Genomic DNA, 24,647 nt, shown 5'->3' with positions numbered 1-24,647 from the left:
CACGCTTCCTAGGAAAGCTGGCAGTTTGGATAAAAATGCTGCGATAGAATTATCCATTACTGCTGCTAACTGTTGCATAGTAATCGCAATTGGTGCGCTAGATGTACTGGGCATCGCCTGCGCAGGCATAGCTGGTGTTGACACAGAAGGAGAGGAAAGCAAGCTATTTTCACTACCTTCAGCTAAAGAATCATCTTGGGCTATATTTTTAAGTGTGATTGTACTGTCCTTAAGCTGTTTGGACGCTATGGCACACTTCACACATAAATTTAATGGGGGAACCACCTTGGCCTTTGGACATACAGAACATAGGCTATCTGAAGACTCAGACATGTTTAACAGACTTAAACAGAACTATAATGCAATAAAAATTATTTTTGACAAAAACGTTACTGTCTCTTTAAATAATTAAAAAGCACACTTTTTTACTGAAACATCAAAAAACCATGAAATAAACATCCGATTTTAATGAAATTTTCACCACAGAGTCTTAATGCTTTGAAAAGATTGCACACAAATTTTCAGATCAATTAACCCCTTAATGCCCAAACCGGAGTTAATAACAGTTATTAACCAGTTAACACACTACAGTACTAGCCACAGCTTCTCACTGTAGCCTTTACCTTCATTAGGGATTATTTTAGCAGGAAATAAGCCTCCCTGGAGTCTTTTATGATGCCTCTTGACTCCCCACATGAAGCTGCATGTATTGCCTAGGCAAAAACAACTGCACAATTTAGGCCTAAAAATTAGGCCTCCTCCCTCTTCATTCTAGAGTGGAGGGGCCTTTCTGACTAGATTTAGGTGTCCAAATAAGTGCCAGGCCGAAATTAAACCCCAAAAGTGTTTTAAAGTCTGAAAAAACACCTTATTTATAGTGAAAAACATGCTAAAAAGCAATCGATTTTAAAGCCCACAATAGTGTCAACCAGCATAGAGCCCTAAATATAAGCCATCATTTTATACAGAGTCTATTAGAAAAAAATGGCTCACCAATCCCAGAGGGAATTTCTGACAGTCTTCTAGCATTACATGGTCTTGTTAGAAAAGTGACTGATCATACCTGAAGCAGTTAAGCCTGCAAACTGTTCCCCCCAACTGATGTTCTCTGGTTAACAGTCCTGCGTGGGAACAGCAATGGATTTTAGTTACTGGTGCTAAAATCATATTCCTCTTAGCAGAAATCTTCATCACTTTCTGCTGTAGAGTAAATAGTACAAACCGGCACTATTTTAAAATAACAAACTCTTGATAGAAGAAATAAAAAACTACAACTAACACCACATACTCTTTACCACCTCCGTGGAGATGCTACTTGTTCAGAGCGGCAAAGAGAATGACTGGGGGGGCGGAGCCTGAGGGGAGCTATATGGACAGCTCTGCTGTGTGCTCTCTTTGCCACTTCCTGTAGGGGAAGAGAATATCCCACAAGTAAGGATGAAGCCGTGGACCGGATACACCAATGTAGGAGAAATATCGTTTTAAAAGGTAAATGGAAAAAACAAGTCTCTATTTCTGTTTAAATAGAGTGATAGCAAAAATTCTAAAACTTCTCTGATTTTTGGGAAAGTTCTTATCTGAAAGTCACGGTAGCGAAGGTCTTAAATGACTCAAACTATGCAATATTCAAAATAAAAATGTTTGAATCCATATATGTGAATCTTTTATGTATCAAATTAATAAATTTCCTACCACATGAACTATATAACTTCTGAAAAGTATTTGTTAAATCGAATGTTACTTTCAAAATTTCGAATGTGGATATTTGATTTAATTCTGAACATTTGAAAACTAAAGTAACATTCGAAAATCGGAAATAACTTTATTTAACAAATTGTACTTTCAACACATTTGCCCATTCTTACCACACACCATATGCAGCTGTCTGGTAACCATAATTTATCTTTACACCCCCTACCCCACAAAACACATATCACAGTTATGCCTCCCCTCCTAAAAAGTCCACTCTGTCTCGTACAGACACATAGATACATTAAAATAGGCCCTAATCATCGTGCTCTTTTTTAGTGGGTTTGCGGCCTATAAATTCTATTGCAGTTATAAACTTGACTACCTGCTAAAAATAACTAAAGTCTATGATGGGGCCTATGTACTATGGTGCGAGCGGACATAATCCGATATAGTGGATCATGTCCACTGCACATCGATAAATGCCGACAGCATACGCTGTTGGCATTTATCATTTCACCAGCAGTTTTTGTGAACTGCTGGTGCAATGCCGCCCCCTGCAGATTTGCGGCCAATCCGCCGCTAGCAGGGGGTGTCAATCAACCTGATCGTATTTCTGTCCGCCACCTCAGAGCAGCTGTCGATTTCTGTCCGCCGCCTCGGAGCAGGCGGACAGGATATGGAGCAGCAGTCTTTAGACCGCTGCTTCATAACTTCTGTTTCTGGCGAGCCTGAAGGCTCGCCAGAAACACGGAGCATCAAGCTCCGTACGGAGCGTGATAAATATGCCCCTTAGACTTAAATGAAGATTTTTGTTGTTATCGCAGGCAATCATATCTACAAGTTCAAAGCCAATGTTTGATAGACACAAAAAAATAGGGGGCCAGAAAAATTCTGCAAATAATATCGGTAACACAAAATTATAGCAAAATAACCAAATCTTTATTTAAATTACACATGATAAAAAGGGTATAAAAATAGTATAGTCAACAAAAGATAAAACTGTTAAGTGGGAGGGGGGTGGGGAAGTATACCTGTCTGAAACGAGAGTTTGCTCAGGTAGTGTACTGCACACTTAGGAAGAACTTTTATTTGTCTGTGTAGTTCCAACAAGGATTGGATTTTAAATTCTTAGACGGCTTAATAAAGAAACAATTTTATGCTTGGAACTTCAGCCAAATCTCAGAGTGATAAAGAGTGGACATTCGCAAACCAAAAAAGGGCATTTTGTGACTATAAAAAAAAAATAATTAAAAAGAATGTTTTATATAATTTAGCTAACCATGACCATTACGAATAATACTTTAGACTACTAAATAACAGTAACTTCATTGTTACACTTTTTGTTTGCCACTAAAGTTGGATACTTCTTGTTTACCAAACATTCTAAAAGGGCAAGAAATATTTGCATTTCTTTGTCCTTTTCTTTTTATATTTTATCTTTTATTTTTTTGGATAAAAATCTGGAACCCTGTTCAAATGCACATGAAAAGATGACATTTCTAAAAGTTCAGTTATATACAAGCCAAAGGGCACTTTGCTTATTAAAACAAATAAAAATTTTGTCCAAAACCAAATAAAGATGCTATAAATGAAGACGTAAATATGAAAGGCAGATGAGAACCATGCATGTTATCAGCCTTGACATAAGTACATCATACAAACAGAGACTATTAGTAGTTTTTTCCACAAATACATTATTTCTATTTTATTTATACTGCTGATATACAGATAATGTACACATTTCATTTTTCAGCACTTCAGCATACTGTGTCTTTGCACAATAAAAATAGTGCCAGCTTAAAAATAGAAAAAAATAAAATAAAGAAAAAACTCGAATCAATGTGATTGAGGCTATATGGAAAGCTGACTTCATATTCCGTTTATAAAACCAAACAAAACCAGAAACTGAATTCAAACCATTTGTATTTCTCATTTGCTATATTTGCCATTAAACCCCCAGCTTATTGAAAACACTAACACCTTAAAAAGATTCCTAGACCCGTCTATCCAGTGGTTCTTCAACTTAATTTAAATGTCACAAGCCCTTTTATTATTAAAAGCTATAACGGTTTATCTATTACTTCATCTGTTGTGTTAGAAGCCTGAATTAGTGTAGACTTTTTTAAAGAACCTTTACGGACAGCAATTAAATCCCTGCTTTTATCAGAATTGATGCTCTGAGTCTGTGTATGATCTATTTGCTTCACTTCTAAAGCAACAGGTCCTTGCCTGGAATCCACAACATGTACAGATGGGGGAGTGGAGCCTCCACTTTCTGCTAAAAGTTCGGAGAAACTGTTTCCATCCAGCTGGTCAAAGGAGTAACTATGTATTATTAGATGTTCATTCCGACAGGGTGTCTGGATCCGTCTATCGGTTTTAGATGTTTGCTCCCCAAGTTGGTTATCTCCAAGATCTAAAGAATCTCTGTATGATGTGGATTCACAGGATGGGGTCCTTCTTCTTAACATCATGCTATTTTCTGATGCTTTGGTACATGGGATTGTGCCATTCTCATCCTCCATGGGAGGATCTATAGATATACAAGGTGGGCTCATCTTTTTCTTCCTTCGAACTCCATTGATACACTCAGGGTCAGACTGAATGAGAATAGAGGGACTATTTGTATCATCAATGGATAAATCAAAGCAGGAATCGCCATCATCAATGGAAGGGCAAATTTCTATTGAGTGCCTCCTTTGGTCTTCTGCCCACATGGGCTTAGCTAAAAATCCTTGAGTATCAACACTGTAAAACTTCTTTAAGTCTTTGTCTTTGAAGCTGGTCCCTGTCAGGTTGGCTGTGCTATTGCAGTTCTTTAGGAGAGGAGATGAAGCTTGGGAGATGAATGGTGACACAGAGTGACTCCTATTGTCAGATTGTCCTCTCCAGCCCTTAGCTGAGCTGTTTATATGGCTGACCTCTTCATCAGCCGGATCTGAAGAACCAAATATGGGTTCCTCAGAGTTGGTGTTGCTGCTGCTGCTGCTGCCACTTGAAGGTCGACTTGAAATACTGTGTTGGCTGTACACATGGTTGCGTGTGCATACACTGGAATGTCTGTGGTGGGAGGACAGCTTAGGGGAAGATTGTGGAGTTCCCTGTAGAGAGAGAGAAGAAGGGCAAAGAAAATTGGGAACCAATGTATTCAATGGTGGTGTTCTAAGCTGTAAGGTCTCTGAAGACTCAACTTGGAGGCTATCCTTGGAATCTCCATTCTGACAGTCAATTGAGTCCATACGTATAGCTTCCTAAAAGGCACCAAGAGATAAAACATGACTGAAAACGTTCCTAAAATTCCAATGTTGTTTCCTCAGTTGTACTGATATGGGTGCATTTTGTGTTAAAGGAAAACTTTTACAATAGAAGATAAAAGGAAAATAATTTAAAAAAGAAACCAACAATTTTTTCCAGCTAAGTTTAAAAAAGGGACATGAAATCCAAAATACTTTTATGTATTCCCAAAGACTGAAACAAAAAGAGGGCGCTTCATGTGCACATCAGTGGAACAACTTAAGAGAAAAATAAAGGTAACACAGGGTACTAACAAAGTGTTGCAGCACCCTATTGTGCTAGTAGAGTTGTTCTGGAGACTCACAGTGCTCCAGCTCACTGAACTCTGGCAACCGGTCTTTCCACAGCCAAATAAGGTAGCAGTGTTGTATCAGTGGCAGCAAACATGATGTGTATATAAACAAGTCTTATGAAGCAGCTTGAACAGACGAGAAACGCATTGCATTTATAGGGGGTTCATATGCAGATGTGTACCCCCTTTCTGTATACACCTTTTATGGTTAATATTAAACTTATTTTAATATCTTTTCTATACACATCATGTTTGCTACTGGTGATATAACACTGCTACCTTAATTGGCGGTGGAAAAACTGGTTGCCGGAGTTCAGTAAGCTGGAGCACTGCCAGTCTCCAGAACAACTCTACTAGCACATTAGGGTGTTGCAATACTGTGTGAGTACCCTGTGTTACCTCTATTTTTCTCTTAAGTTGTTCCACCGATGTGCACATGAAGCACCCTCTTTTTGTTTCAATTTTTGGAAAAACATAGAAGTATCTGAGACCCGATTGAGATTTGGGAAGAGGAGCTACTCTTTATATGCACTGTGCCACATATTATGGACAAGCTAAGTCTTTTTTTGAGAATGATATATTATAATAGACATTCTTTTTTGTATATTATTTCAGACCACATTGTATATGAATATTAGAGCCCCTATGGTATTTATTTAATCCTGGGTTTATGATGAAACCCATATTTCAATATTCAGATAGAGCATTTTAAACAGATTTCCAGTTTACTTCTATTACTAATCTTGATTCATTCTCTTGGTATCCTTGATTGAAGGTGAAGCAATGCACTACTGGGAGCTAGCTGAACACATCAGTAAACCAATGACAAGAGCCCTATATGTACATCCACCAATCAGGGGGTGAAAGGGGTGACTCCTGTCAGGGGCCCACTGGGCCAGGGGGGGCCCATGAGGCAAGTACAACCATTATTAAAAATATATATTAAATATTAGCAGCCACCAGAGGGCACTACAGCTGAGTTATATTGTCATTACAAGGAGTAAAGCATTATCATCTGAGAGGATTTCTGAGTGTGCACTAAACCACTATGCACAGTGTGAGACAGACTTCTAGAAATTTTATATTTAAAAGCATGCAAAAATGTTTCCTCCTCAATACACAAATGGTAGGTGCCCTTTTGGCAGATATGATTTTTTATTTATATACAGTATATATATATATATATATATATATATATATATATATATATATTTATTTATTTATTTTAATTACATTCCAGTTTACTGTCCCTGTATGCAAGGACTTCCCAGATGCCAGGAGGCATTTTATCTAAGATTTTTACATCTGCATAAAATGTTATACTCTCAGGATAAGATTGCTAAGTGTTTGAAATGAGACAGGTTAACTTAACACTGTTTAGTTTACACTACAGCTGACAATCTTGAAATACATAAAAATAAGTCTAAATCCTGCATGTAAACAGATTTAATTGTATGACACTGAATACCACAGCTTATGGTTCCACCAAGACCATATAGAGTACAGCCTTTTCATAATCCATAAGTTCAGCTGACAGATGGGAACATTTGTACACCAGATTTGATATGGTGCTCTTGGTTGGGAAAAATGTGGAAATCCATAGGGAAACATGTCAACCTTTAAAAAGTACTTTGTTTCATCTACTCATTCTGACAGATCATTAATGTGAAATTTTAAATTAAAAGTATTTTTGTTTGCACATTTGCAAATATGATTCTTTAAAAAGTGACATCTTAATTTCTGCTATTTGTTTATCATGCATGTCACACACTATTGATTTAGGGGATCGCAATTTGCAGATGTTTTCCCTCCTGTGATTGTTTCTATGCGTGTCTGCGTGACTCCTGAGTCTTTGTGCTTTTGTGGGTGTCTCTATGAGTGTGTATGTATTTTTTTTCTGTGGATGTCTCTGTGAGGGTGTGTGTGTATGTCTTTGTGCATTTTCTGTGGATGCCTCTGTAAGTGTGTGTGTATGTCTTTGTGCATTTTCTGTGGATGTCTCTGTGAGGGTGTGTGTGTATGTCTGTGCATTTTCTGTGGATGTCTCTGTGAAGGTGTGTGTGTATGTCTTTGTGCATTTTCTGTGGATGCCTCTGTGAGGGTGGGTGTGTATGTCTTTGCATGTTTTATGTGGATGTCTCTGTGAGCTTGTGGGTGTCTCTGTGAGGGTGTGTGTGTGTATGTCTTTGTGTGTTTTCTGTGAATGTCTCTGTGAGCTTGTGTATGTCTGTGGGTGTCTCTGTGAGAGTGTGTGTGTGTCTTTGTGTGCTTTCTGTGGGTGTCTCTCTGAGTATGTGTGTATGTCTTTGTGTGTTTTCTGTGGGTATATGTGGGGGGGAATGTCTTTGTGTGTTTTCTGAGGCTGTCTCTGTGTGTGTGTGTGTGTATGTCTTTGTGTGTTTTCTGAGGCTGTCTCTGTGAGTGTTTCCTTGGGTGTAAGTACAAGTTTGTGTTCGAGTTTGTCTGTGTGTGTCCATTGTCTGTTCCTTTTTAGGACATTTTGACCTTACTACTGATTATTCACATCTTTCTACAGACTTTGAGACTGAGACCTTTCCGGAAGTCACCAATCCACCATTTAACCTTTAAATTATTGTTTAGGCAGTTCAGGGCCCTTCCTTTCAGCCACTGCATGCTGTTGTCATCATATAGTTGTCATCTTCCTTGGCAAAAAGATAATTTAGAACTCCATATGTTGCCTTGTAAATCTCCTTCTTTGACAAAACTGAAGTCTACCTCATTACTTGTCAGGTCAATGTAAACAAGTGCTGAGTGTCTGTTTGGGTGTCTATGTCTGAGTGTGTTTCTTTGCGTGTCTGCTAGAGTGTCTATATGTGAATCCTTATGTGTGAGTGTGTGTTTCAGTGTATGAGTGTGTCTGTGTGTTTCTGTGTTTGCGTGTTACTACCTTTACAACATTTCCAAGTTTGACTACACTTAAGAATACAGTGTATATACGTTTTAGTCACTTGGTCAAAAATTGCACATGTCAATGGGGGGGGGGGGGGGCTGATCAATGGTTAAGGGGCCCCAAAATTTCTAGTGGCGGCCCTGCAATCAGCAGTTAGCTCCCAGCTCCTGAGCCTACCTAGGTATGCTTTTCAACAAAGTATACCAAGAGAATGAAGCACATTAGATAATAGATGTACATTATAAAGTTGTTTAAAAATGTATGCTGTATATGAATTGTGAGATAAAATATTTGGGGTTCATGTCCCTTTAAGTCTAGAAAATAAATCCATATTTTTTTTCTTTTATCTATTAAATTATGTAAAAAATTCAAGTTGATATTTTACTTTTACGCTGCCTTACTTACACAGCTTCTTTAAAGGGACACTAAACACAATTTTTTTCTTTACTGATTCAGATAGAGCTGGCAATTTTAAGCAACTTTCTAATTTACTCCTGTTATCGTTTTTTTTTTCCATTCTCTTTGTTATCTTTATTTAAAAAGCAGGCATGTAAAGCTTAGAATTTTTGGTTCAGAACCTTGGGTTACGCTTACTTATTGGTGGCTAAATGTAGCTACTAATGAGCAAGCACTATCCAGGGTGCTGAACCTAAAATTGTCTGGCTCCTAAGCATTACATTCCTGCTTTTTAAATAAAGATAGCAAGAGAAAGAATAAAAATGTATAATAGGAGTAATTTAGAAAGTTGCTTAAAATTGCATGTTCTATCTGAATCATGGAAGAACAAAATTGGGTTTAGTGTCCCTTTAATTTGAATTTGTGTTTATCTAGACCTCTTTACACAGAATCTAGAATAGTTACAACACAAAATAAGAACCAGGCAGATTGAAGGAATATATAGTTTAAACATAAAGTAGTAAAGGCCAACCAAATGCAATTGCACAGTACTATTATGCACAGTTTTAATACTAACCATTTCAATTTACCCCATTAGTTTTGGACCTAGTTAGAATGTGTATTCATAATAAAATAGGACTTTATTCAACATACAGTAAATAATGTAACAACTAAACATACTTGTCTACGCAACAGTTTGTTTAAACTTGGAGATCTTGAAGGTGAGCATGGAGGTGGAATCTTAGGCAAATCAGCAGTGTCTTGATGACATGGTGTAGAAGGCAACGGCTGGCAGCCCACCCGAACTGTAAGTAAGGAGGAGGCATCTGCAGCCTGAGAATGGAGAGATGTAATAGATCCTATAGAAGAAGATGGAAATTAGGTTTGACCTATACATAATCATTTCTTACTAACCTCTTGTATTTTACTGAGGTTACTTAAATACATAAATAACTAAATAAATCTCAATTTGAAAAAGTCCTATCATTGCTTTACAGTGACAGTCTATACCAGATTTTCATTATTTTAAAAGATAGATAATCCCTTTATTACCCATTCCCCAGTTTTGCATAACAACCACTGTTATATTAATATACTTTTTACCTCTGTGATTATCTTGTATCTAATCATCTTCTGACAGCCCCCTGATCACATGACATTTTATATATTATCTATTGACTTGCATTTTAGCCAATTAGTGATGTCTTGTGCCGACTCTTAAATAACTCAACGGGCGTGAGCATAATGTTTTCTATATGGCCCACATGAACTAGCAGTGTTATATGTTAAATGTTATAAAGTATATTAATATAACAATATTGGTTGTGCAAAGCTGGGTAATTATCTATCTTTTTAAACAATAACAATTTTAGTGTTGACTGTCCCTTTAAAAAAAATAAAATTAATTTTATTAATATTTAAAATATTAAACTCTGTATCCTCTTTTTAAGGTCTTTACAATACTTTTGTTAATGAAACAGGAATCCCAAAAAATGTATTTCATGATTTAGATAGCACAAACAATTTTAAACAACTTTCCAATTTACTTCTATTATCAAATTTGCTTCATTCTCTAGTTATCCTTTGCTGAAGGAACAGCATTGCACTGCTGGCAGCTGGCTAAACACATCTAGTTAGCCAATTACAAGAGACAAATGTGTGCAGGCACCAATCAGCAGCTAGCACACACTAGTGTAGGATATGTGCATATTCATTTTCAACAAGGGATACCAAAAGAATGAAGCACATTTGAAAATACAAGTGAATTTAAAGTGTCTTAAAACGGCATGCGCTATCCGAATCATGAATTTTGACTTTCCTATCCCTTTAACAGAAGAACCAAACCGTTCCCGTTAATCTGCCCATGTTATTAACAAAAATATAGTTTTAATAAACACTAAAGTCAAAATTAATCTTTTGTTAGTATTTGCTATAGAAAAGCTATTGTAATATTGCCAGCAGAAGAAATTACTCTCCCAGTGTGTGTGTGTGTGCGGGGGGATAGTAGGTGAGATAATGATGTTATAAAATGTGAGATTTAGTAAAGTGTTCATTTTCAATTGTTCTCTCCAAGTATTGAGCTTTGGAATACAGACAGAGATAAGATAAGGAGGCATTTGTGTGTATAGAAAGTGATAAGATAAAGAGGTCTGATTTCCCTGCAAGCTCAACCCATTTTAATGGGTTGTGGTTTTAAAGAACAAAATCAGCTATTTCATGTATAAAAAATAACCTAAGTGAGTGATGTATCATACATTCTTTACTCTACTTCTGGTATAATAAATCATTGGAAACACAATAACCTTTTTACAGAACACTGTCCCTTTAATCATACTCAAAACAAAAGTAAAAACTGAACAGATCTCTGCAGTGCATACAAAGGAGAGAGACAATTGAATGAGTGTTCACATATACTGAGAGTAATGTATGTTGTAAGTATGTGATGGACAGCATGCAGACAGGATACGTACTGATAGATATATACATAGGCAGAAAATACAGCTAGACATATAATTAGATAGAGAGATACAGAGAAAGGCAGATAGATAGATAGATAGATAGATAGATAGATAGATAGATAGATAGATAGATAGATAGATAGACAGAAGTTAGATAGATAGACAGACAGACATTAGATAGACAGGCAGATAGATAGATAGAGAGATAGACAGAAGTTAGATAGATAGACAGACATTAGATAGATAGATAAATAGATAGACAGGCAGGCAGATAGCCAGATAGATAGATAGATAGATAGATAGAAGTTAGATAGATAGATAGACAGGCAGATAGATATGCAGATAGATGATAGACAAACAGATGAACAGATGGATTGGTACAGTCAATTATTTTAACTTTACCTCTGGGAGAGTTATCCTCATAGCTCTCCATTTCGCGCAGGGGATAAGAAGCTTTTGCTGGCAGAACTGGCCGGAACATGTAGCTGTCATTAGGTAGTGAATGCATCCTGGAAACAGATACTTTTCTCACTGTCAGCAGATTCTGGGAGCCTGTCCCATCCCTCATGTAAGCATCACCATCCTATAGAAAGAGAGGGACAAATTAGATTTAATGGAAGATCCTTTGTATTTGTGTATGATCATTGAGAGCTCTGACTGCACCTGTTCTGTCTGATACTCTACTGGTTATGGCTATTTTTAATTTAATTTGTTTGTCCTTTCATAAAACTCTAACAGGATTTTCTTAGTTTGGCGGTGTAAAAGTGCTTTCTTTTTATTATTCATATTATTTTCTCTAGTTTTGTAGTCAAAGAAGAACACGATTCTTCCTTGCAATATACATTTCATCCATGGCCGGATTGACCTAACAGAACACTGGGATATTTCCTGGTGGACCGCAGTAGATAGGGCGAAATAGATAAATACCTCACTCACTTGGCACAGTGTCTGAGGTGGAGGGTATCACCAAAAATAAATAAATAAATAAATATATATATATATATATATATATATATATATATATATTTCTATGGCTTTGACGGATTATAGGGCTTGTCTACAATTTTTCCAGGGCTGCTTTTTAATCCCAGTCTAACCCTAATTTCATCATTTCTAACACAAATCCTTTACTGTCTCTGTTGATTGATATAAAGATTGCTATACATTACACCTCTGCAACACCTGTACCCTAGTCAGAAACGCTAGGTGTACTGATGTATATCTGACGTTGAATAAATCTGTTCAGACCATACGGAATGTGTTACCATTAGTAACAAGTGCGACAGTGGCGACAGGCATATGTTAGTAAAGCACAGAACAGGTAGAAACTAAATTAATTACAGCTATATCCTATATTCAACTGCACTTGTAATTTACAAACTACACCATTGTTATAAATAGTGAAAAGCTTTATTTTAAATTATTGCTGTTACCACCAGACAGTAGAGTTTACAACTGCAGAAGAATGTAAACCCATTACATTTATTCATCAAATTGAATGCTGCAGATAAAATCTTTGTCATTTTATTTTTTTCTTTGACCAAAAATGTTAAAGGGACATGAAACCCAATTTTTTTTTCTTTCATGATTCCGATAGAGGATACAATTTTAAAAAAGTTTCCAATTTACTTCTGATATCACATTTGCTTTGTTCTCATGTTATTCTTTGTTGAAAATATATCTAGATAGGTTGTGTGCACATGGCTGGAGCATTGCATGACAGGAAATAGTGCTGAGATCTACAGGCCCATTTATCAAGCTCCGTATGGAGCTTGAAGGGCCGTGTTTCTGGCGAGTCTTCAGACTCGCCAGAAACACAAGTTATGAAGCAGCGGTCTAAAGACCGCTGCTTCATAACCCTGTCCGCCTGCTCTGAGCAGGCGGACAGGAACCGCCGGAAATCAACCCGATCGAATACGATCGGGTTGATTGACAGCTCCCTGCTGGCGGCCGATTGGCCGCGAGTCAGCAGGGGGCGGCGTTGCACCAGCAGCTCTTGTGAGCTGCTGGTGCAATGTTAAATGTGGAGAGCGTATTGCTCTCCGCATTTAGCGAGGTCTTGCGGACCTGATCCGCAGTGTCGGATCAGGTCCGCAAGCCCTTTGATAAATGGGCCCCCTAGTGCTCTTGCATAACATAGTTGCAAAACTGCTCCTATATAGTGCTGCACACGCATGCATACTATTGAACCTACCTTCCTGGTCTTCAACAAAAGATAACAAAAAAATGGATTATAGTAGTACATTAGAAAGTTGTTTAAAATGTTATGTTCTTTCTGAATTATGAAAGAAAAAATTGTTGTTGTTTTTTTGTCCCTTTAAGTTCCATTCATAAAAAGTGAAATCTTAGTGATATTATAAAAAACACCCCATTAAAAAAATCTATTATTGATTAAAATACAACCCCCCCCCCTCCCTCCACCCAGGATCACTCAAGAATGTAAGGAAAGCTGAGGAAGCAAAGTTAAGAAACCTGCAGAGAGTTGTGTTAAGAGTTTGCTGCACAGTGCAAAAGCTGAAACAATACATAGAGCGCGTCAGCATTAACCTTGTTCCCCGGGGAGGGCTGGAGGGAAAGCGGCATGGCTTGATGCTGGGGCATGGAGACTGACACTGTGTCCTTCAGTAAGGTGGCTCCCTCCATTGACTCAGGGATCATTAAAATCACATTGTCCTGGCTCAGAGACCCCTTCAGTGTGAAAGCAAGGAAACATTTATCAGTCAATGAGTTGGGCTGTTTTCATATTGTAATGCAAGAGATAGATGTTACTAGAAGGGACCATAACAATATTGACCACTATGGCACCCAAAAACATGTTGCTAACACTGACCTAATGCCATAATACCCACTGCTAGAGCCAAACAGAGAAGGTATTAAGAAGATTATCACCTGATAAGGGCTCTAAAGAAGGTTTGCTACCCGATTCTGCAGCACAGTTGACAGACAGGGGAAGGCGTCACCTAACAATACAATACTGTTGATATTTTCAACGATTAAAGGGACATTATACACTCATTTTTTCTTTGCATAAAAGTTTTGTAGATGATCTATTTATATAGCCCATAAAAAAAATTTTTTAACCCTTTCCTGCCAGGGTTAATGTGTCTACATCTGAACAACTGTTCCGATGTAGACAAATTGAAATCATGCGATCGTGCACACGATCGTGAGATTTCAATTATTGGATCGGGTCTTGGGGGCATCCCTATAACCCTAGGAATGCCCTCCAGACCGCGATCAAATCCAGGAAGCGTAGAAGGACAGCCGTTGGCTATGACGTTCTTCTATTCCGTCATAACGGCTCTAAAGCCCAGTGTAATTATGACGGAATAGAACGGCATAACGGCGTTAAAAGGTTAAATGTATTGTTTTGCTTATTTTTAAATAACATTGCTCTGATTTTCTGACTCCTAACCAAGCTCCAAAGTTTTATGAGAATACTGTCAGCTACCTACTCCAGCTTGCTCCTGTTTGTGTAAAGGGTCTTTTCCTAAGCAAAAGAAGGGGGAGAGTGTCTAATTTCCCACTTGCAGTGGGCTTTCCAGCTACCTTTTCAACAGAGCTAAACTGAGAGCTTCTAAGTAAGTTTTTAAACAGTTTTATACTGGATTTTTATATCAGTATCTATGCATCTTATTCTTTATAGTGGTGTCTATTTTGGGAGATTTAGCTGCTACTCTGTGTAAAAAAAAAAAACATCTGGACTCTGCACTCTACCAATTTAAAGGGACTGTGTAATGTAGAATTAGTTTCCCCTTAAAGGGACATTAAGTGCTAACTAAATGCTAGAGAGAATGATACATTCAAATAAAAGATTTGTCTGAGAATAACATATAGATGTATGTTTTAAGTTTCATTTGCTGTTTAAATATTGACAAAATAAGTGTAAAATTTTAGTATCTATAAAATGATGTGAGCAGCCATGTTGTAACTTAGGTTACCTTCTCTGCTGTGACCAATTATGGACAGTTAAAATAGGTCACTAGAGGGTGCAGCCAATGGCTGTGTGGGATATAACGGTGTTCTGCACTTCCATTTCTAACAGGAACTGAAAACCTCACAATTTCAGAATGGAATTACAGGAAAAGGGGATAAAATAAAAAATGAAAGTATATTGCAGAGTTGTTTGTATATATACAGTACTATTTATAATTTAATATTACCATCTTAAAGTGTTTAATGTCCCATTAATGTGTACCCAAAGACTTGTTATAATAGCTGCAGAGTATAAAATGTCTAGGGAATCACTCCTTTAAGTTTACTTTTTGCATTTATATGATAGCTGTTTTTTTCTAATGGAAGCCTAAATTCATTCTCAAGAATATGTTTGTATGCATTAGCCGAGCATGCAGGAATAGTAGACCTCAAAATCTTATCTCTCTTTACATTAAGACCCCTTATCTTAACTCTCCATATATACACAATAAACAATACCTAGAGCAATTGTAAAGGATTTTAATTTTTTTAACTATCTCTTCCCCCACTGGAATCCTTATTGTTACCTCCTGTTTACATAACCTTTCTATAAGAATAGTTAAGTATTTTCAGTATAGTTGTGGATTCAACAGGCAATAGTAGCTATTTTAAATGACAAAATAAAGCTAAAGGAGCAATCTATTAAAATGTGATATACTCTAGCATGTGAAACACATTACCAGGAACAAGTTAAAGGGGAGAAATATTTAAATGGAATATATAATGGAATCATAAAGTAGGCCTTTTGTAATGCTTTGTAGTCTGGTAAAACCTATGTTTGTGCTTATTTACAAACTGTTAAATTGTTTATTTATTTATTAGCAGTGTAGTAAACTAGACTTACTGGTCTAGATTCATGTTTGTGAGGTTTATCAGACCAAACAGGGCCCTGGGCAAAAAATAGGGATTTTCCCCACTGTGTTACACTGACCCACATTTATTAAAATGTACGCAAATGAACATGGAAGCCTCCCTGCCCTGCCCCCACCAGGCCCTCCAACCGCCAGGGCCCCCAAAGTCAAGGGCCAGTGACAGGCACCCAACCTCCATGGCCAGACCCCACACTCCATAGCTCTCAAAGCAACAGACCCTCGACAAGACCCCCCACACTCTAGCGCCCCCTGAGTAACAAACCCCACATCCAGGCACAAGGCCCCCACTAAACTCACACTTAACTGCTTAGTTACTGAAAGAACAGCTGTCAGACCTGGAGATGCCCTTTGTGCCCCCCCCCCTACATGCTGGGCCCTCGGTGCAGATCCTATTTGCCCAGATGATCAGTCCACTCCTGTTGTAGAGGTAAAATGTTTGAAATGAATTGCTCCTCCGAATGTATCGTTATCCTAGTGTTCCTGCCATTAGCATCTATAGTTGCCCATTAGATGAACATTTAAAGAGACAGTATTTTTGTATAGCTTTTACAGGAAAGCTTGTTCAAATATTGGGCTGTCCAGTTAAATATTGGATACCTGGCAACCGGTGTAAGGGACATTTTATTTTCAATTAGAATATTTAAACAAATTGTATTTTTAACAGGTTTAATTATTGGGATTTTAGATTGATATCCTTAAAGAGACAGTCAGCACTTTATTGTCCCTTAAAGCGATATAAAAGCACAACAAATTTATGTTAGCACATTTAAAGGGACAGTCAACACAAAAATTGTTATTGATTAATAAGATAGATAATACCTTTACTACCCATTCCCCAGCTTTGCACAACCAACATTGTTATATTATTATACTTTATAACATTTAAACCTCTAAATGTCTGCCTATTTCTAAGCCATTACAGACAGCCTCTAATCACATGCTTTTTTATTTGCTTTTCACAACAGGAGACTGCTAATCTATGTGGGCCATATAGATAACATTGTGCTCTCTCCCGTGGGTTGTGAATGACACTGCACTAATTGGCTAAAATGCAAGTCAATAGATAATAAATAAATAGCCATGTGATCAGGGGGCTGTCAGAAGCGGCTTAGATACAAGGTAATCACAGAGGTAAAAAATATATGAATATATACATGCTGGCTTTGGGAATGGGTGATAAAGGGATAATCTATCTTTTTAAACAATAAAATTTTTGGAGTTAAATGGACACTCAATCAAAATGAAACTTTCATTATTCAGATAGAGCAGCCATTTTAAACAACTTTCCAATTTACTTCCATTAACAAAATGTGCACAGTCTTTTTATATTTAAACTTTTTGAGTCACCAGCTCCTACTGATCATGTGCAAGAATAAGTGTGTATGCATTTGTGAATGGCTGATGGCTGTCACATAGTACGTGTATGCATTTGTGATTGGCTGATGGCTGTCACATGGTACAGGGGGAGTGGAAAAAGACATAACTTTTAAAATTGTCATAAAAAAAATCTACTACTCATTTGAAGTTCAGACTAAGTGCTATTGCATTGTCTTGTTATCTTGCATTTGTTGATTATGCAAATCTACTGTGTTGACTGGTCCTTTAACTGTCCCTTTAATGTATGCACTAGCAAATCAGGTTGAAGTGCAGCATTATTTTTGGTCCCTGATTTTGCCAATTTGTACATTGGGATATATTACATATAATTCTTAATAGGACATAAACACCAACATTTTTCTGTCATGATTCACACAGAGCATGCACAGATAAACAATATTTTAAATTACTTCTATTATCAAATTTTAATAGTGCTCTAGGTATCCTTTGTTGAAAAGCTGTAATCTCAGGAGCGGGCACGTGTCTGCACCACTAGGTGGCAACTATTTTACAAGAATTTTATACATTTGCAAGAGCACTAGATGGCAACACTTTTTCCTGCTACCTACTTTGTCATCTCTTCAACAAAGAATAACATGAGAATGAAGCAAGTTTGGTAATAGAAGTCACTAATCCTTTAACAAATGTGCTGTGCTGTCTTTTTGCTACTTCTCAATTTAATATAGTAATTAAAATAAATGGAATAGTGCAAACTACATACAGATTAAAATTGTATAGACTGACATGCGATTAACTACTTCTAAATGGTTTAATAAATTCTGAAGCATCAATGTTTAGCAATATAGATATTCTAATTTTCGGTTAAACTCTTGTATCTAAAGAATCCAAAATCAAAGCCAAATATATTTCCTAAGTGTCAGCAGAACTTTACTGTATCTAAAAACTGAGAATAAATGATTAAAAGTTCATTATATGCCCATTGTAAAAATTAAAGGGACACTGAACCCAAATTTTTTCTTTTGTGATTAAGATAGAGCATGCAATTTTAAGCAACTTTCTAATTTACTCCTATTATCAAATTTTCTTCATTCTCTTGGTATCTTTATTTGAAATGCAAGAAAGTAAGTTTAGATGCCGGCCCATTTTTGGTAAACAACATGGGTTGTTCTAGCTGATTGGTGAATAAATTCATCCACCAATAAAAAAGTGCTTTCCAGAGTCCTAAACCAAAAAAAAAGCTTAGATGCATTATTTTTTTAAATAAAGATAGCAAGAGAACGAAGGAAAATTGATAATAGGAGTAAATTAGAAAGTTGCTTAAAATTCCATGCTCTGTCTGAACCACAATCAAGAAATAAAAAATTTGGGTTCAGTGTCCCTTTAATAATAAAAAATTGCCATATTAATTTATTTAAATTTTACCTTGTTTAAATGGACATAAAGAGCTAATGTACTAGAGTAGTTTATTATTGTACCATTGATTGAATAGAAATATGTATATTAACCTCGCAAAGGGGTTATAAACATAGTTAAAATCAGCTCTGGATCTGCAATACATTGCATTGCTGAGCACGGCCAGTGATCGAAGGCTATGCAAGTATGGCACTCTTGATTGGCTAAGCAACTTTTTTTCTCAGGACCTGTAGTGCATAACCAGCAAATAGCTGACTTTAACAATGCATTTAACCCACTTGTAGAGGTTGAACATAATTCTGTTCATTCAAATTAGAACATTTTATAAATGCTCCTTTAAGTGCCTTTATGAGTTTGCTACTGGAAACTGACTACCCTTTCTGAGTCCTGGTGGTGGCTTGGCTGTTCATTGCAGACTGTTACATATAACAGTAAATACGTTCATATACAGCTAGTGCTGGCGATTCATGATTAATGTTAACGCCACTCACTATGCATGAGGGGGGCACATACACGTGCACAGCAAGTGCTGTTGTGCATGACTGATAGCTAATCTGGTGCTGGGAGAGTGCTTGGAAAGGGGGCTCTTTTCTGTAAAGGAAAAATGACATCAATGTGTCTGTATTATTATCTTTTATATCATCAGATTGTGAACAAGAGAAAGGGTAACACAGGCCTCCCAACTATCCACATTTCAGAGGAACAGTCCCTTATTCTGAGCTCTGTCCACAAATTACCCTGACACATCCACCAACTGGCAACCTCACCCGTAATCCTGTACAGTATCCACATGCGATCCTGCGTCTTCTCATGCAGCTCTGCCTACAAAATGGCAACAGCCCCCCTCAACCTCTTGAGTCCCTAATACATAGTCCTGCCCCTCCCCTGTCTTTGAGAAAAGAGGAGTGGTGCAGTCAACAGTAATCACATCCTGAGGATGTGTGTAGAAGCCCCCCCTGTCTTTCAGATAAGAGGGATGGAGCAGTGATCACATGATGATGTGTGTAGAAGCCCTGCCCCTCCCCTGTCTTTGAGATAAGAGGGATGGAGCAGTGATTACATGATGTGTGTAGAATCCCTGCCCCTCCCCTGTCTTTCAGATAAGGGGTGGAGCAGTGATCACATGATGATGTGTGTAGAAGCCCTGCCCCTCCCCTGTCTTTCAGATAAGAGGGGTGGAGTAGTGATCACATGATGATGTGTGTAGAAGCCCTGCCCCTCCCCTGTCTTTCAGATAAGAGGGGTGGATCAGTGATCCCATGATGATGTGTGTAGAAGCCCTGCCCCTTCCCTGTCTTTGATATAAGAGGGATGGAGCAGTGATCACATGATGATGTGTGTAGAAGCCCTTCCCCTCCCCTGTCTTTGAGATAAGAGGGGTGGAGCAGTAATCACATGATGATGTGTGTAGAAGCCCTGCCCCCCCTCCCTGTCTTTGAGATAAGAGGGATGGAGCAGTGATCGCATGATGTCAGGGTGCTAGGAATCAGACTGAGACGAAAAGTGCAAAAATAATCACACCTTTATTAATAGCAAAAAATAAAAAGTCCACAAGTCAAATAACAAGCTAGGAATCAAAACCAGAGCTGGTAGTCAGATGAGCCGAGTCAGGAGCCAAAGCGAATAGTCAGACGAGCCGGAATCAGGATCAAGGAAAACAGCAGAGTCAGAAACAAGCCAGGGATCAGGAACCAGGAAGGACGTCAGGCAGCCAGGTAATACACAGGAACTCTCACAAACAGGTCTGAGACAATGCAAAGGCAAATTATACTGAACAGAGGCCCTTTAAATAATAATTGATGACATCACAATTCTGAGACTGCATCCTGTCTCACATGGATGATGCACACCAGTCTGGCGATAAAAGGAAGTGCAGGAATTGAGCAGCATCCCCCACAATGCAACATAGTCAGGAAGAGAGGTGAGTAAAATGGCTGCCTGCAGCACATGGCAAACAAAACAGGGAAAATACCCTGATAGTACCCTCCCCTCAACGACCCCTCCCCCGCGGGAGGACAAAAGGCTTATTGGGGAAACGGCATGGAAGGCACGGAAGAGAGCGGGAGCATGAACATCAGAGGAGGGAACCCAAGAACGCTCCTCCAGACCGTAGCCTCTCCAGTGAACCAAATACTGTACACGGCCCCTGTACATACGAGAGTCAATAATGCTGCTGACCTCATACTCCTCATGGTTGTCAACAAAGATAGGATGGGGACGAGGCAACACAGTGGTAAACCAATTACAAACCAATGGTTTCAAGAGGGAGACATGAAAAACATTGGAGATGCGCATAGCAGGAGGAAGGTCAAGAGCGTAGGCCACAGGATTAACCCGTCGGAGTATTTGAAAAGGACCAACATAACGGGGAGCCAATTTATTGGAAGGCACACAAAGGTTCAAGTTGCGGGAGGACAGCCAAACTCTCTCACTAACCTGGTAGGAAGGTGCGGGCAGACGCCTATGATCAGCCTGGAACTTTTGGCGCTGCATGGAACGATGAAGGCAATCCTGAATCTGCACCCACATGGAACGGAGAGACATGAATGAATCGGGCAACAAGGATGGTTGAAACCCATAATTCGCCATGAACGGGGATATCTTGGAGGAAGCATTAATAGCGCTATTACGAGCAAACTCTGCCCAAGGTAACAGTTTAGACTAATTATTGTGGTGATCTGAGATATAGCACAGGAGGAACTGTTCCAGAGCTTGATTAGACCATTCCGCAGTCCCATTGGATTGAGGGTGATATGCAGAGGAGAAGGAAAGCTGGATCCCCATTTGAGCACAAAAGGAACGCCAAAATCTGGAGACAAACTGGCTACCCCGGTCCGACACTATCTCCTTGGATAACCCATGTAAATGGAAGACCTCCCGGGCAAAAATTGAACCAAGCTCCTGAGCGGTAGGCAGCTTCATCAAGGGAATGCAATGTGACATTTTAGAAAAACGGTCAACCACCATAAGGATAACAGTATTGCCATTGGAAACAGGGAGCTCGACAATGAAGTCGATGGAAAGATGTGTCCAAGGACGCTCACCATTAGCAATAGGTTGAAGAAGACCCACAGGAAGACGTTGAGGAGTCTTATTCTGTGCACAAATTGAGCAGGAGGCAACATACGCAGCAACATCAGAACAAAGACCTGGCCACCAGAATTGTCGAGTGACAGCCCAAATCATTTAGTTCTTGCCTGGGTGACCTGTGGCTTTAGGATAGTGGTAAGTGTGCAAAAGTTTAGTTTGAAGATTCTCAGGAACAAAACACTTACCACTAGGTTTCTCAGGTGGTGCATTGGTTTGTGCAGCCAGGATCTCCTCCCCCAAGGGAGAAGTCAAATTAGTAAGTATGGTAGCCAAAATATGGTCAGGAGGTATAACAGGAGTAGGTACAGACTCCTCCTTGGACAGAGGCGAAAATTGTAGAGAGAGGGCATCAGCCCTAACATTCTTACTACCAGGCAGGTAGGAGACCACATAATTAAACCGAGACAAAAATAGCGCCCATCTGGCCTGTCGTGGCTACAAACGTTTTGCTTCAGATAGATAAGTTAAATTCTTGTGGTCAGTAAGAATGAGCACTGGCACGCTAGTACCCTCGAGAAGATGCCTCCATTCCTTAAGTGCTAAACTGATGGCCAGTAATTCCCTGTTGCCAATTTCATAATTGCACTCCGCTGGAGACAATTTCTTAGAGAAGAAACCACACGGATGCAAGGAACCATCAGGCGTAGGACGTTGAGGCAAGAGGGCACCTACTCCAGTCTCAGACGCATCGACCTCAAGAACGAAAGGCAGGACAGGGTTAGGATGAGCCAGAACTGGAGCGGCAGCAAAGGCAGTCTTAAGACTATCAAAGGCCTTAATGGCAGTAGGTGACCAATGGAGTGGATCATTCTCTTTACGGGTCATGTCTGTGATAGGTTTGACCAAGGAAGAAAAGTTTTTAATAAACTTTCTATAGTAATTGGCGAACCCCAAAAAACGTTGAATAGACCGAAGACCGACTGGGCGAGGCCACTGCAGAACTGCAGATAACTTGTCAGGATCCATGCAGAACCCTGCAACGGAGATAACATAACCTAGGAAGGTTACTTGAGTCTGATGGAACTCACATTTCTCGAGTTTACAAAACAGGCCGTTCTCACGTAGTCTCTGAAGAACCCGTGTAACATCAGAACGATGAGCCTCAAGTGTGGGTGAGTGTATGAGGATGTTGTCTAAGTAAACCACAACACACTGTTGCAACATATCTCGTAGGACATCATTAATAAATTCCTGAAAAACAGCAGGAGCATTACATAGGCCAAAGGGCATTACAAGATACTCATAATGCCTACTCCTGGTGTTAAATGCTGTTTTACATTTGTGGCCCTCCTTAATCCTAACGAGATTGTACGCTCCTCTCAAATCAAGTTTAGTAAAGACCGTAGCTCCCTTGAGGTGGTCAAAGAGTTCCGTAATAAGCGGAATAGGGTAAGCATTCTTAATGGTAAGACGATTAAGACCCCTATAATCGATACATGGTCTTAATTCGCCACCCTTTTTCTTCACAAAGAAGAAGCCAGCCCCTGCAGGAGAGCAGGATTTGCGGATGATCCCCCGCGACAGAGCATCGGCAACATACTCCTCCATAGCACAATTGTCTGCAACAGACAGAGGGTACACCCGGCCCCGAGGAGGAATGGCTCCGGGTTGCAGGTCTATGGCACAATCTTAAGACTGGTGAGGAGGCAGCGTACCGGCACGCACCTTGTCAAACACGTCTAGGAACTCTTGGTACTCCTCTGGCAATTGAGAAACCGAAGAAGTGCAGAAGACTTTAACTGGTTTCCGAAGACAAGTGGAAATACATTGCGGGGAGCCAGGGATAACCCAGAACAACCGGAAAATGTGGAGAGTTTATCACCTGGAACTGGAGGGTTTCAAAATGGAGAGCCCCAACAGCCAGAGACAACGGAGCAGTTTCGTGAGTAAAGAGTGCGGGCTGAAGGGGCCTGCCATCAATGGCCTCAATAGCAAGCGGAACGGACCGAGGCAAAACAGGAATGGAGTGCTTTGATACAAAAGCACTGTCAATGAAATAGCCCGCATCACCGGAGTCAACAAGAGCCTGGGTGACTATGGAGGAGTCCACCCAGGAAAGGACAACCGTGATCAAAGGTTTCTCCTTAAGCGGTTCCGGGGACAAGGATAAACCACCCAAGGTCTGCCCCCGACAGGACCTTAGGTGTGAGCATTTCCCGGCCGTGTAGGACAAGACTTCAAAAGGTGGCCCTGTAACCCACAATAGAGGCAGAGCCCCTCCCTCCTCATAAAGGCCCTCTCTGCCGCGGAGAGACTTGTGAATCCCAGCTGCATCGGCTCAGCAGTACCTGGTGACTCGGGATCAGGAGGCATGGGAGGAGAGGGAGGCATGGGCGGGAACGAACACGTAGGAGACAATGGAACAGGAGGCTTCCGCAAGCGTTCTTTGAAAGAGGGCTTCTCTCTGAGTCTGATGTCAATTAGGATCAAAAAAGACACCAATGCCTCGAGATCCTCTGGTAAATCTCTGGCAGCAACTTCGTCTTTAATCGCATCAGAGAGCCCATGAAAGAAGGCGACAACAAGGGCTTCATTGTTCCAACCTACCTCTGCGCCAAGCATACGGAACTCAATAGTATACTGAGCAACAGATCTTGTACCTTGCTGAATGGACATGAGTCATTTAGCAGCAGAGGAGGAGCAAGCCGGAACATCAAATACCCTTCGAAAGGAGGCCACAAATTCAGGGTAATTTGAAATCACAGGTTTATTAGTCTCCCACAAGGGATTAGCCCAGGCAAGAGCTGTGTCAGAGAGTAACGAGATGAGAAATCCCACCTTAGTTCTGTCAGAGGGAAACACCTGAGGTAACATCTCAAAGTAAATGCCAACCTGGTTCAAAAACCCTCTGCACTGAAAAGGATCGCCTCCATATCGCTGAGGTAGAGGTGCAGAACCGGACATGCTCCTGGTAG

At 39.4% G+C, this 24,647-nt stretch overlaps 1 protein-coding gene across 1 annotated transcript in view; it reads right to left on the bottom strand.

Annotated features, from left to right (window-relative positions):
• Nucleotides 1–2,609: 2,609 nt before the first annotated feature.
• CACNA1H (calcium voltage-gated channel subunit alpha1 H) overlaps nt 2,610–24,647 on the bottom strand; it is a 498,677-nt gene continuing 476,639 nt past the window's right edge. Inside the window, exons 31-34 of the mRNA XM_053694739.1 lie at nt 13,592–13,732; nt 11,447–11,627; nt 9,267–9,445; nt 2,610–4,943 (exon numbers count right to left, since the gene is read on the bottom strand). Of these exons, the coding sequence (XP_053550714.1) occupies nt 3,753–4,943; nt 9,267–9,445; nt 11,447–11,627; nt 13,592–13,732 (1,692 nt within the window). The 3' untranslated portion in view covers nt 2,610–3,752. The remainder of the gene's footprint in view (nt 4,944–9,266; nt 9,446–11,446; nt 11,628–13,591; nt 13,733–24,647) is intronic.

This window comes from Bombina bombina, chromosome 11 (assembly GCF_027579735.1).
Source record: "Bombina bombina isolate aBomBom1 chromosome 11, aBomBom1.pri, whole genome shotgun sequence".
Lineage (NCBI taxonomy): Eukaryota > Metazoa > Chordata > Amphibia > Anura > Bombinatoridae > Bombina > Bombina bombina.
The sequence above is the reverse complement of the archived record's forward strand: the minus strand, read 5'-3'. Positions and strand labels throughout refer to the sequence as shown.